Source organism: Sminthopsis crassicaudata, chromosome 3 (genome assembly GCF_048593235.1).
Source record: "Sminthopsis crassicaudata isolate SCR6 chromosome 3, ASM4859323v1, whole genome shotgun sequence".
Classification (NCBI taxonomy): domain Eukaryota; kingdom Metazoa; phylum Chordata; class Mammalia; order Dasyuromorphia; family Dasyuridae; genus Sminthopsis; species Sminthopsis crassicaudata.
Genome location: NC_133619.1, coordinates 2,266,181 through 2,278,971, shown reverse-complemented (window position 1 = coordinate 2,278,971; position 12,791 = coordinate 2,266,181). Strand labels below are relative to the sequence as shown.

Genomic DNA, 12,791 nt, shown 5'->3' with positions numbered 1-12,791 from the left:
TGTCTAGCCCCTGGGAAGGGGCAGCCAGGTGGGACCGTGGAGAGCGCCTGACCTGGAGCCAGGAAGACTTCCTGAGTTCCAATCTGACCTTAGACACTTTGTGGGTGACCCTGGCCAAGTCACCTGCTTGCCCCAGATTCTTCATCGGTAAAATGAGCTGGCCCACCTCGAATCCCTCCCCGGGAAAGCCCCAAGTGGGGCCAAGAAGAGCCGGACGTGAGTGAGAGGAGCGAACAACAACAGGAAGAGACCGGACGCCCCACCAGGCAACTTCAGCTCACTCGGCCAGCCTGGCCGGACATTTCATTCCTGGGCTCCCCAGAGGCCCCCAACAGTCATTCCTTCTAACAGACCCCCAACGGCCTGGCAAGAGGCGCTCCGTCACGAGGCTGCCCCGTGGCTCCTGGGCACGGGGCAGAGCTCCCGGGGCAGCCCTTGTGTCAGCAGGGGGCTCTCAGGCCTTGCTTTCATTCTCTACCGAGCCATTTGGGCCAGCTCCCTTCCCCCACGGGAAGTACCAGCAGGAAGAGATGGCCCACCCTGGCTACAAACCAGAGCCACCCTGGGAAAAAACCTGGCGTCAAAACTGAAAAGAAAAACCCTCCCTCAAAAGCATCGGTTTCCTGGCAATGTTCTCCTCAGGGCCATTGTTTGGTGAAAGGGCTTCTGGGGAGCCAAGCCCCGGACCAGGGAGACCAGCGGGCCCCAGCAGTGACCCATGTCTCGTGGGCAAACACAGGAACTCAGGGAGGCAGCCGACATTTAGCAGGCACCTACTGTGCGCCAGCCACTGTGCCAAGTGCCAGGGACACAAAGAAAGGCGATGCCAGAGGCCGGGGTTTCCACCAGCTCCATCTCAAAAGGGGACTGGGAGCAAGACCACATCCGAACAGCTAGATACCAACAGACCATCGAAGGATAAACTGGAAATGACCGAGAGAAGCGAGCATGAGGATGAAGAGGGACGGGGAAAGGCTCCTTGGGGATGCTGGGACTTCAGGGAAGCCAAGAGATGGTGACAGCATGCCAAGCAGGGGATACGGCCAGGGGGCTGGAGATTTAGAGCTCTGCTTCGGGAAGAGCAGGGAGATCAGTGTTCCCAGGTTGCAAATGCCAGGGAGGTAAGGGCGAAAGATTAAGAAAGATTGGGAGGGGAGGTGGGCAACTGGACCCGAACCAGGCTCTAACCGTGGGCGGCTGGAGCCAGGAGCCAGAGAGAGTCAGCAGGCAAACAGAAGTTTAACGAATTTCAGAGTGGGGAAATGATATTTGCAAATGGAAGTCATGTCCCCAAGGGCAGGTCTTACATACCACAAGTGGGATAGAGTGACGTTTAGGTCTTGAGTTAATGTTCCCACTTGTCTGTGGGAACAGTATTGTCTCAAGTCTTGGGGTCCTGGCCACCCCGAGGGGCGCAGAACAAGTTCTGTGATGGAACAGGAGGGTGGTCCCTGTCAAAACGGGCTGTGAACACGGGATGGACCGCCCTGGGAAACGGGAGCTAGATGCCTCAGAAAACACTTGCCGCTGGCCCAAGAAATACAATTTGCCCGAGGCTGATGGCATCCTGAGTGCAAAGCATTGTTGTTATGCCCAGCTCGGGCACTGCTTGCTAGACCTTGGCTCTGGGAAATAGGGGAGCGCCAGAATATCTGGAGTCACTTCAGTTAGGGAAGCTCCAAGCACCCCTGAATTTGGCATTTGTCTGGGCTGATTGGGAGACGGGGGTGCTGCATGGCACAGTTCAGCAGACCCTAGAATGCCAGGGCCTGTCCTCTGCTGATTCTCTTATTCAGTTCCCCACATGCTCAGGGATAAAGTGGGCCGAGCCGGGTCCAGAGCATGAAAGGGAAAAAAGCAGGAATTCAACCTTCCTAAAAAGTGGGATGGCAAAACAAAAAGCAAACATGGGGTGGGAGACCACAGGGCAGAGGGAGCCTGGTAAGGGACGTGGCCACCTCATGGCAACAGCCACCTGGGGCACCTGAAAGCCCGAGCCCACTTCATTGGCCCTGTAAGAACTCCTACTCTCCAATGGCACTGCCCCTTTCCCAATCCCAAGCTGCTGAGGTTCCACTCCTTCCCCCCAAGTCAGAACTCCCTGAAGGGTCAAAGGCAAGAAGGAACTTGTACTATAGGAAAACAGGCTCTCCTCTAGGGTGTTGGAGGTTAGTGACTTGGAGCTATGTTACTTAGCCTCCCAAGGGGACAAGGGCAGCGGAGCCGTCTGCCAGGCTCTGCCCAGGCCTGTCTGACCCATCACATAATGTACTGATGACTATCTCACAGGCAGGTCACTTCCAGTGACAGGATCACTTTCTGACTTTCCACCTTAGTCGTGTCTTCCCAGCCCTCCCTCCTTTGCCCACCCCCCAGGAGCAGAGGGCCCAGGAGCCCCCTTCCAGGCACTCACCCGAAAGGACTCTCTTGGGACAGAACAATACTGTGCTGCTAGAAACACATTGGTTTGATTAAAAAGACTTGTGTGAAATAATGGAAGTGACCAAGAGTAACCCAGAGAATGATGTACACAGGAACAGCTATATTGTTCTAAGAAGGGTCTTTAATAATCAAATCACTCATAAAGATGTTACCTTCAGCCAGAGAAAGAACTGATAAACGAAGTGTTAATGGAGGGGTTTTAGCCAAGGCAGCCTTTATGAGGGCAGAATAAAGTGCACAGCAGAGAAAAGGAAATTCGGAAGGGAGCCCAGAAGAGCAGGCTAGCATTGAAAATAAGGTGTTTATTAGTTTTGGAAAAATTGAATGAAGTGGAAATTCATGGTTTGTTTTTGGGTTCTTTTGATGGGTGTGCTACATACATGGAAATGGGTTTTTTAATTTTTTAAGTTCAAAATGAAAATGTTAAAAAAAAAAAAAAAAAAAAAAAAAAAAAAGAAAAAGAAAAAAGACTGTTGACAAAGAGGGCAATCCCTTTTTAACCGGTCCTTCTGGTTGAAGTGCAGTGCACTCTGGACAATCTTCTAGGGTCATCTCTATGGGACTCACTTCCTTAAGGGAGAAAGCCCTCTTCCATTCCAAGACAAGTCAGTCACCGCAATGGGACAAAACCTTCCCCATTCCAATCATTCCGACAGATTATCTGCAGGATAACAGCCTGGGCACCTATGCCCCTGATGCCAGCAGTTCAATCGGGCACTCTCCTACTGCCCATGTCAAATAGTCAGCCTGAAAGCTCTCCAGCTGTGCCTGGAGGGTCCAGAGAGCACCTGATTTCCCATATCTTTCTGTTCTCTCTCCCTGGGCACAGCACTTTGTATCCAGCAGATGCTCAATAATTAAGCACCAAATATCTAAGGGGCCATACCTTCCTTTAAGAACAATTAAAGGGAAAGAAGCAAAGATTCAACTTGCTTAATCTCTAGGGGAGAACAAGGAGGGAACCTTTTTTTTTTTTTTTTTTTTTTTTTTTAACGAACAGACATATTAAACTTTAAGCTGCTCTCAGGGGTACCCTGGAGCACTCAGGCTGACCGCTGGCAGAGGGCGCCTCCAGCTGAACACGACATTGCCAGCTCCAGAAGGCCTCATCTATGCCCGAGGCATTGGCTGAAAGAGCGGGGCACATATCTCCTGAGAAGCTTGGGCGCTAGAGATGCCCTCTCTGCCTCCACATACGTCAAAGGTTACTGTTAGGGGGCATGAGGGTGGCGCTGGGGTAGGAGCCAGCAGGTCTGGGGTGACTCCCGGGTCCATCCACCATGTCAATGTGGTGAGCACCATGGACGGTTTTCTCATCTGTCCAATGAGGCAGTGTCTGCGGCCCCCACTAGGCTCAGTGGTGGAAGCCCCAAAGGGACAACTTGAGGCCTCCTGAGCCTTAGCACCCAAAGGGGAGTGGGCCACCCAGGTGGGGACACCCATGAACCGGACCAGAAAGGTACTGAGGGGGCAGGGTGGCAGCCTGGCTTTTGTCGCCCTTGGCATCCCCACATTTGGCCCATGATGCCCCTAGCTCTGAAATAGCCAGCCTGCCCACACTCTGGGCTCTAGGCTCCCCCTCCAGCCCTTCGGGATGAGAACAGGACATCTGGGTCAATATCCAACATGGGCAAGAGGCTGGGTCTGCAACTGGGGCTGATTGGGCCCCACTGGCAGCCTGTCTTAGCCCTGGGACCCTGAACCTGAGAAATCCTTGCCCGGTCTTTTTCTCTCCCCATTCCTGCCCCTGGGTTGGGCCTCCACCCCCCAGAAGTGCTCGTTTTGAGGACACCCCTAATGGCAAGATCATGAGACCTGGATTCAAGACTCAATCATGTTTCCTCCCAACCTCCTGGACTGTGAGCTGAGGAGGCTCCACATAATGCAGAGACCCGGAGGCTGGGGGGACCAAGGGCAGCCTTTAGACAGAGATCTGTGGTAGATGGGAACCTGTGCCATCTGTCCCTGGGGCCAGGGCTTATCTCAAGGCACTGGCACTTGCAGGCACTTCCTTGTTCCTCCCCTTCCTCTGGAGGAGGGGGCTGGGCCGGGGGTGCTTCAAGACTCCTTCCTTTGCCCACTGCTCTCCTTGGCAGCCACATCTCTGCGACCTTTCCTGGCAGGACACTGCCACCTGCCGAGCCCCCAAGCTGAAAGGCTCAGCCAGGAGCGTTGGTAAGAGTTGCAGGCCCCAGAGGTAGGACAGAAAGGTGACCCGGCATTCACGAAGGCACCATCCACTGGGGGCCAACGGCCAGATCTGCCAAGCTCCCGTGGGGATGTGGCCCTGGCCCCAGCGTGCTTCCACATTCACTTCCAAAAACATCCCTCTGGCTTTTCAAAGTACAGAATGTGTGTGGGGGTGGGGAGGTGGCACCAGACCCTCATCTCCCATCATTCCCTCGTTCCTTCATCCATCTATCTGTGCATCGTTTACTCGCCACAAAGCCGGTGGTTCCCAAGGCAGCAGCCCCAACCCTCTTGGCAGGGGCACTGGCCACCAACAAGCTTTGGCTTCTGGCCACATGGGCCAGGAGGGAGGAGGACCAGGTTCCTTTGGCAGGGCCAGCCTCGAGCCTTCGCTCCCCCTGGGGAGGCGTCCGTAGGCACCTGCTAGGCCTCGCTCAGGCGTCCAAGTGCCTGGTGACCCTGCGGACCTTCTCCCTTTTGTTGCGGTTGCCGTGTTTCTTCCAGGGCTTCCCAGGGCCCGCGGTATGGCCGGCAGGGGCACCCCCAGGCCTGTGGCCCATCACGGCCTGCACGCCCCTGGTCAGCGCCCGCACATTCTCCTGGGAGCAAGAAGCTGCGTGTCAGACTGAGATGTGGGGGGAGTTTGTGGGCACTGCCAAGGGACCCGAGGGGACATGGACTGGGGGGCAATGGCCAGAGCTGCCCCCTACCTCACAAGGCCAAGCCATCCTGGGGCTGCCACCAATGCCCCCAGTGCTGGCTCTTCTCCCGACTCCCCCACCCCCAAACAAGCCCCCACACTGAGCGCACACACCAGGACAGCCCCTCGCTATCTTACTTGGTGGAAAAAGGCTCGGTCGACCACGTTCTCGATCTGCTTGGCCTTGGGGTGGCTCAGGGGCGGTGGCTGTGCCTCTGGGCGCCTCCGGCTGCGCCTCAGTTTCTCATGCTGTGGCTGAAAGTCTGCGGGCTCAATGCCGGGAGGAGGGTGGCAATACAGCAGCTTGCCCTAGAGAACCAAGAGTCAGACTGAGCTCCGGCCGGCCCCGGATCCCTGGGCGCTCCAGCGGGGACCCAAATGTCCATAGCACCAGCCCAGCCCTCCCCCAACAGGCCCAGGGGAGCTTTCCACGATCTGCACACCCCACGTCTCCTCTCGAAAACTTGAATTCGAGAAGCGCCAGCCCAGACAGCAGTCACTGGCCCCGTCCAGCCACCACGTCGGGCTTCAGGACATGCTTGCCCACCCCAGACTCAGCTCCCCCACAGGGAGCCCAGGGCACTCCTTTTAGGTAGCTGGTTCCCAGCCCCTGTCCTGGCCTCTCTGATGGGCACCCATGGGGTTAGTGGGCATCAAACAGGATGCAAAGGGGCCCAGCAGAGCCCCCTTACCCGCACGTAGTCCTTCAGAATGTAGCGAGCAGCTCGGGGCTGGTCAGGCTGTCCATGGGCAGTCATGAACCCCCTCATGCCTGAGAAAAAAAACCCAGGGGCTGAGGAGAGAGAGTCAGGCCGGGAACCCTCCCACAGGCTTCTGAGACCTCCAGCCCTATGACCAAGGACCCTGCCTGAGGGTACCCAGCAGAGTACCAGCACAGACCCGCTCCCTCAGCAGCAAGCTGCCCGCCTCCCAATGGAGGCCCCAAAGAATGGAAGGGCCCAGGGCAGGAGCGCCAGGGCCCCAAAGTCAAGCAGCGCAAGCAGCCTGGAAGCCCCAAGTTCCCTCCCCCATATTCTGCTCTAACCACCCCCAAATCTTCAGTGACTGGCACATCTGTGCTATCCTTCCTGCCACCCCCCAAAAGCCCCTAAGGGCCCGAGAAAATGCCCCCTATCCCTGCCAGCTTGGGAGTCTATAGAGGGCTGCTCCAGACACCGTGCTTCCCCTGAATCGGAACAGATGCAGGGAGAGTTCACCCACGACATGGGCACTATCTGGCCTGTGTGGGAGTCTGGTGGGCACAGGACTGGGCCAACAGACTTGGGGGGGCCTGGAGGAAGCTCTGGCCACTCATCTCCTTGTCAGTCTCCCCCCAAAACATATAAAAATAAAAACCATCCCAAGAGAAGGGAGGAGGCTCCCATGGTACCCAAACCCCAATAATTCTGGCGGGACACAGACTGTCCCTATCACGCTGGGAACTTCCAGAAGGATTTCTCCTAACTTTGCAAGAGTGGCAAGGGTCAGGGTCAGGGTCAGGACCGGAGCTCTGGCCCAGCTTTACCGCCTCCCTCGCTCGGTCCCTCCACCCACAGTGGGCACACCCAGAACTCACTGCCATAAGCCGTCAGCAGCTCCTCTGAGGTGGGCGCCCGGTTGGGGTCTTCGTCTTCTCGGGGCCGTATGATATGAATCCCATAGGTCGCCTCCAGGACGTGTCTTGGGATGTTCTGGCAAATGTAAGTTGGTAAAGGAAGCAAACTGCAGCTTTGTGCCTGCCCCGCCCCCCCCATGCCCTGGAGTGGGGCAATGACACCCTGGCTGGATCTGACCCCAAGGTCAGGCATCCCCAGGGGCCCCGTGCTCTGCGGCCACTGTGACATCAAGGCCACGGCCCCTGGAGCTCAGCGTCTCCCAAGGGGCAGACAGCTAGTGGGAGGGGGGCCCTTGCTCCATGAATAGCCCACACCCCTCAGACCCGCCCCCTGGAAGAAGAAAGGATATGAGAGAGATGGGGGGCACGTGGTCTCTCATCTGGTCGATGGGCAGAATCCCACAGCAGATCATCTGGGCCTTGGTGGAGATGAAGGAGGGCATCACCAGGCCGGGACAGTCGCACAGACACAGGCCGGGCTCCACGTAGAGCGTCTGAAAGGAAAGCCCAAGGAGGAAGTGGCTGCCGGCCAGGAGCGAGCAGGGCAGAGGGCAGAGGGCAGAGGGTGCGCAGTCCCTGGGCCTACCTGGAAGTGTTTGGTGTGTCCGGGCGTGGCCGACACAGACACCTTCTTGTTCCCAAAGATGGTGTTGATGGTGGAGCTCTTTCCTACGTTGGGGTACCCCACCTGGAGGGAGGAAGGACCTGAGCCGGAACCAGACCCAGAACGGGCTCTCCGCCCCAGCCTGGCCCCCAGCGGGCACTGGGCTTCACGAAGGGGCCCAAGAAACCAGTTCTTCCACACTCACTTCTGGGAGTCCTCGGAGGCTCACCTGGCTCCCTCAAGATCCAGGCCGTGAGCCAGCTAAATGAAAGGCAGGCAGTGGGTGCTGCCTAGCCCAGCTGCCCCTCTCATTGCCCAACACCCCACTTCCCAACCCTGGACGGGACCAGCCTGACCCTCTGGCCGCCTTTCCCATGGAGCCCAGGCCCCTTGGCCCAAGTGGCCCTCATCCCTGGAAGGAGCTCCCTCCCTTCTTCCCCTCTGGATAGTGGCTGGAGCTGGAATCTCACATCAGACACCAGCTGTGTGACTCTGGCAAAGGCAATGGACTTCTCTGTGCCTCAGTTTCCCAATAGTTTGGAAAATTTCCTAACCGTCTCCCAGAACACCACAGTTACAAGGTCAGGCCCCCTCCCTACAAGCAGGGGCTGTGGCCCTTTGTGCGCCTCACACCCTGGGACTCCTTGGCAGTCACATTGCTGCTGGTCAATGAACAGGTGCTTTGTGGGGCCACGTGCCCAGCTCACATCTCCTGGGGGCTTCCCCCATCAAGCAGGAGCCCCTCTCTCAAGGGCCTCTCCTTCCTGGAGGTTCATTTCCTTAGAAATCCCTAATTGTGATGGGCATGTGCCCAAGTCAGGCTCAGCCTGGCTTCCCATCAGCCCCCACTTTATTTTTAGACCCTTGGTGATGGTGGGGGTGGGGGTGTGTCTTTGGAGAAGCTGGACCAGACAGCCACTCACCAGCCCCACGGTGAGCTGCCCCTCCTTGACCTTCTTCCCAGAATGCATCTCTTTGAAGAGGTCCAGTAATTCCTGCTTTTCCACAAGATGGTGGTCATTCTGCACGCGGGCACTGCTGCCCCGCGGCTCCTGCTCCAGGCTGCCGCTCGCTCTATTTTCCTGCCATCTCTGGCTGGAGGACTCTGCTTCGTGGCTGCCATCGTCCTCGGAGCACGTCTGCCAGTGGTCATCGTCCTCAGGACAGTCCTCATATTCACTGTCTCCTCCTTCACTCATCCAGTCGCTCCCGTCCTCATCTTCATCCTCATCCTCTTCCTCACTGGAGGGCTGCCGTCCACCCCCCGGGGCCTCATCCCTCTCCATGCTTTCCACCCCATCTTCCCAGTCTTCGGCCTCTTCAGAGCTCTCAGCTGGTTCCTGTCCAAATGAAAAAGCCCCAAGAAACTGAAAAAGGATCAGCGGAGAGAACTACAAACCATAAATCCCAATTCCTCCATCCCTCTCCTAGACAAAGGCCAGACTGAAGAACCAAACTGGTTCTTGAGTGGGAGCCAGCAGAATCTCCTGTTCTTGAGCCTGAGTCCGACTCAGACAAAGGTCCCCGGTTCTGGCGGGCCTTGGATTCTGCTGCTGTTAGTAAAGGAGCTGGGGGCCAGCGGCTGCTACGTGGCCCAAGTTAATCCTAATCCATGAATCCACTTGTGGTTCTGGGCTCCTGGTCAGAGACCGGCCCAACCCCGCTGGTGTCTATAACAGGGAAGGGGCCGTGCCCTGGGCCTGGGGATGGACCTTCCGGAAATCAAGGGAAAGAGGGTCTGAAAAAGGGCGCGGGGAAAGGCACCGAGGGCCAGCCTGAAGAGGAGGAAGGGACAGAGAAGGGAGTCTGATAGACAGAACAGCCCCCAAGGGCTCGAAAGAGCAGGGAGGGCCCCAGGAACCTGCTTCTACCAAACATTCTATGGAAGGAGACAGCCGAGGAAGAAACCCGAGATGTCAAAGCGGGGTGGGCTTTGGTGGTGTCAGCTCTGTGGGGGGGCACCTTCCCTGCAGGAGGTCTAAAGTGAAACAGACACAGCCCCCCTTTCCTGTGTCCCGCCCTGACAGCCCCGAGGCCGCTCCCCGGCTACCTTTGATCTCGGGTCCAGCCGGACACCTTCAGCCAGAGCGGACCAGAAAATCACTTTCACGCCTTCTCGCTCGAAGAACCCGGCCCAGGCGCGGCGCTGCTCCTCCGTCAGGAGGTCGGCCTTGTTGATCAGAATCACGTTTTCCTTTTCTCTGCTGACTTCCTTCACGTAGCGCTCCTAGGAAAACCAAGCTTGTTGGGAGGGGGCAAAGGTGCAGACTCACAGGGAACGGGAACTCTATCTGTCCTCCCCCCTCGTTTCTCTGGGGAAGCCCGGAGGCAGTGACCCCCGAGCACAGGGAGAGCCCATCTCACGGGCAGGAGCAGAGCCTGCCATCACCTTCGGCCCTGCACACCCACGGGACCGGAACTCTGTTTTTTAAGCCTTAAAAGGGACTTTGTGCGCAACCGTGCCCTAAACCAGAGCCCATGAAGGACGGGTTGTTGAGATGACCATGCGGCTCGGCAGCAACCTTCCCGAACCATGGGGGCAGCTGGAACCTCGGGGACACATCTGAGCAAGGGCGAGGCGGGCGCAGAGCGAGGCAAACAGGGTCGTGGCAGCCCAGGAGACACCAAGGAAGTGAGTGGGACAGAGATGGGCACCCCGCCGACAGGAGGACACCACCGATCAGCTCTGGCCCTGGGTCCGACTGACCCGAGCCTGGGTACAGGAAGCGGTCTCGGGGCCGGGCCCAGAACCCGCTCCTCTCAGGAGTCCCGCCGGAGCAAGCCTCCCTCAGGGGCACTCACCAAGTCTTCGCAACGAAACAGGAGGGGATTGCGAGCGTCCACTATCTGAACGACGACGTCACTGGGGAACAAACAAGCAGAGGTGACAGTCGGGCCCGCGGCCCCCTCGGAGCCCTTAGCTCAGCCCAGGGGCTGCCCCGATCTCAGAAGCAGGCGGAAGGAAAGGCTGCACTGCCCGGGGCCTCTCCAGCAGGGGGCTCACTAACCAGACAGAGCTGTCCACTTCTCTGTGTGGCCAGCCCCCCCTCCACTGTGAATCAGCACAAAGTCCACTATGCCCTGAGCAGAAGGGGACCTCCCCCCAAAGCGCTCGGCCCTGGGGGTGCCCGTGGCGTCTTGTCTCCCCTTCCACGAGAGCACCACGCGCCAGGCCGGGACCCCGACCCACCTCCTCTCGATGACCCTCCAGAGCTGGCGCCAGAAGTCCAGGTTTCTTTCAAATGGGGTGAGAATCAGGTTTTGCTCCTCTTCCAGCCTGGCTTTAGAAGGAGAAGGTGAGTCCCGGGCGTGCCCAGGTGTGTGGCAAAGCTGCCAGCGCTTCTAGACAGAGTCCGGGCTACCAGAGCACGCCCTTCCTAATACACTCAGCCCCCCCCAGCCTTCCCCCCAACACACAAATGGATACTTCCCCCCCCCACTGACCGCCCGAGCTGCCGCCTCCACTCCAGAAAGTTCTCCCTCTCAGCCTGCTGCAGCTTCTCGGTGCTGGTGCCCTGGTCCCACGGGGGTCTGTGGGGAGCACGGAGGAGCGGGTGAGACAGAGGAGGAGGGACGTGGGGGAGGACACCTGTCAGTGGGGAGCACGAAGGAGTGGGTGAGACAGGAGGGAGGCTGTGGGGGAGGGCGCCGTCAGTGGGGAGCACGGAGGAGCGGGTGAGACAGAGGAGGAGGGACGTGGGGGAGGACACCTGTCAGTGGGGAGCACGGAGGAGCGGGTGAGACAGAGGAGGAGGGACGTGGGGGAGGGCGCGGTCAGTGGGGAGCACGGAGGAGCGGTGAGACACTGAGGAGGAGGAACGTGGGGGAGGGGTCCCGGCCGGCCTCACCTGCGGGGGATCCGTAGGGCGCTGCGGTGCTCCTGATGCAGCGCCTGCACGCGCTGCTCCTCCTCCGGGGGCAGCAGCCCCGTCCGGGCCTCGGGAGGGACGAAGCGAACGTTCAGCTTCTCTGTTGGGGAGGAGCAGACCCGGGGTCACGAGTGGGCGGCCCCACGAGCCCCCCCTTCCTCTCCCCCCCCCCCCCCCCCCGCCCGCCGCACTCACCCGCCACGAACTCGGTCCCCGCCAGCTCGGCCGTGGCCAGGAACTCCTCCAGCGCCGTGGGCTCGGTCATGGAGCGCGGGTCCATGCGGCCCCAGGCGCCCCCTTCGTCCAGCTCCTTCGTGTGCAGCTGGGGGGAGGCTGCCCGTCAGAGCCCGACAGCGCGGGCCCCCTCCCCCCCCCGCCCGGGCCGGGCTCCGGCTGCGCCATCGCGGGGCCCCGGGTTCGGATCCCGCCCTCCGCGCTCGCCCGCGCCGCCCCAGCTCACCCACGGGTCCCGCCGCCGCTGGCTCCGGTTCTGCAGGTTGCGCTCCTTGATGAGGGCCCGTCCCAGGCCGACCCCGCCGCCGCCCGACACCCGCTTCCGACCCATGTCCGCTCCCCAAGCGGCCCGCGGGCACCAGTCACGCCAACTCCGCGCGGCTCCGCGCTAGGAGATCTGCTGCGCAGGCGCGGCCACCGGCGGAAGTGGTTACTAGAGGAAGAGTCCAAGCGAGAGTCAGGGGGGAGAGAGACTAAAAGGGGGCGGATCCCCGGAGCCGCCGGCGCCTTTCCACCCTCCCGGACGCGTCCCGGGCCACGTGAGGGCAGACGTTTCCCGAGGAGTCACCGCGACTATGGACCCTTCCTCCTGCGGGCCTGAGGAGGAATGGTACAGTCCATGCGGTGCGCAGCCAGAGGGGCTCGGCGAGAAACGCGTGCTCCGGGCAGAAAGGGGCCGCTCAGAGGATCCGGACCGGCGGAAGGGGCGGATCCCGACGGAGGCGGGCCACGAGCGCGTCCTCTGCCACGTGACTGCGGCTCCGTTCCCCGCTGTCCCGCAGCCTCACGGTTACAGTAGCGAAGACCTTCCAGACAAAACGTCCAACTTAAGAATTCCATGAAGATCATGTGACATTAAAGAATCGGTCCCAATAATTAAATATGTAAATCATTCATTACGTCATCGCCCGGCCTGGCCCTGTTGGGCGCAGTTTCCAGAGGATTTCCCAGCGGGGAAACTGAGGCCCGGGGAGGGTCCGTCAGCGAGCAGCTATCGGGTTTCCTGTGCGCCCCTCGCGGCGGGGCCTTCCCTCCCACCGAGGCTGGGAACACAAACACGCCTCCCGGGGACAGCCCGGGGAATGTCATCCCGGTTGTGGGGGACGGGCCGAAACCAGCCTCGGGCTCTTCCGTGTT

General features: G+C 59.5%; 1 protein-coding gene across 1 annotated transcript; it reads right to left on the bottom strand.

The window, feature by feature from the left end:
• Positions 1 to 2,545: 2,545 nt before the first annotated feature.
• Positions 2,546 to 12,067, bottom strand: LSG1 (large 60S subunit nuclear export GTPase 1). Its single transcript, XM_074297813.1, has 14 exons — positions 11,881 to 12,067; positions 11,616 to 11,742; positions 11,400 to 11,520; positions 10,996 to 11,082; positions 10,742 to 10,828; positions 10,354 to 10,414; positions 9,602 to 9,778; positions 8,475 to 8,891; positions 7,534 to 7,635; positions 7,298 to 7,441; positions 6,909 to 7,032; positions 6,025 to 6,104; positions 5,471 to 5,641; positions 2,546 to 5,231 (listed from the first exon to the last, which is right to left on the bottom strand). The coding sequence occupies exons 1-14, from the start codon at positions 11,983 to 11,985 to the stop codon at positions 5,067 to 5,069; spliced, it is 1,968 nt and encodes a 655-aa protein (XP_074153914.1). The 5' UTR covers positions 11,986 to 12,067; the 3' UTR covers positions 2,546 to 5,066.
• Between the last annotated feature and the right edge of the window lie 724 nt (positions 12,068 to 12,791).

Bases quoted from the DNA above. Each gene is read 5' to 3' on its own strand.
- LSG1 (XM_074297813.1), bottom strand. From the start codon at position 11,985: ATGGGTCGGAAGCGGGTGTCGGGCGGCGGCGGGGTCGGCCTGGGACGG. The intron at 9,779-10,353 runs GTGAGTGCCCCT...TGGTTTTCCTAG, and splicing joins TGTTTCGTTGCGAAGACTTG to GAGCGCTACGTGAAGGAAGT. The intron at 7,636-8,474 runs GTGAGTGGCTGT...TCCTCCCTCCAG, and splicing joins GGCAGCTCACCGTGGGGCTG to GTGGGGTACCCCAACGTAGG.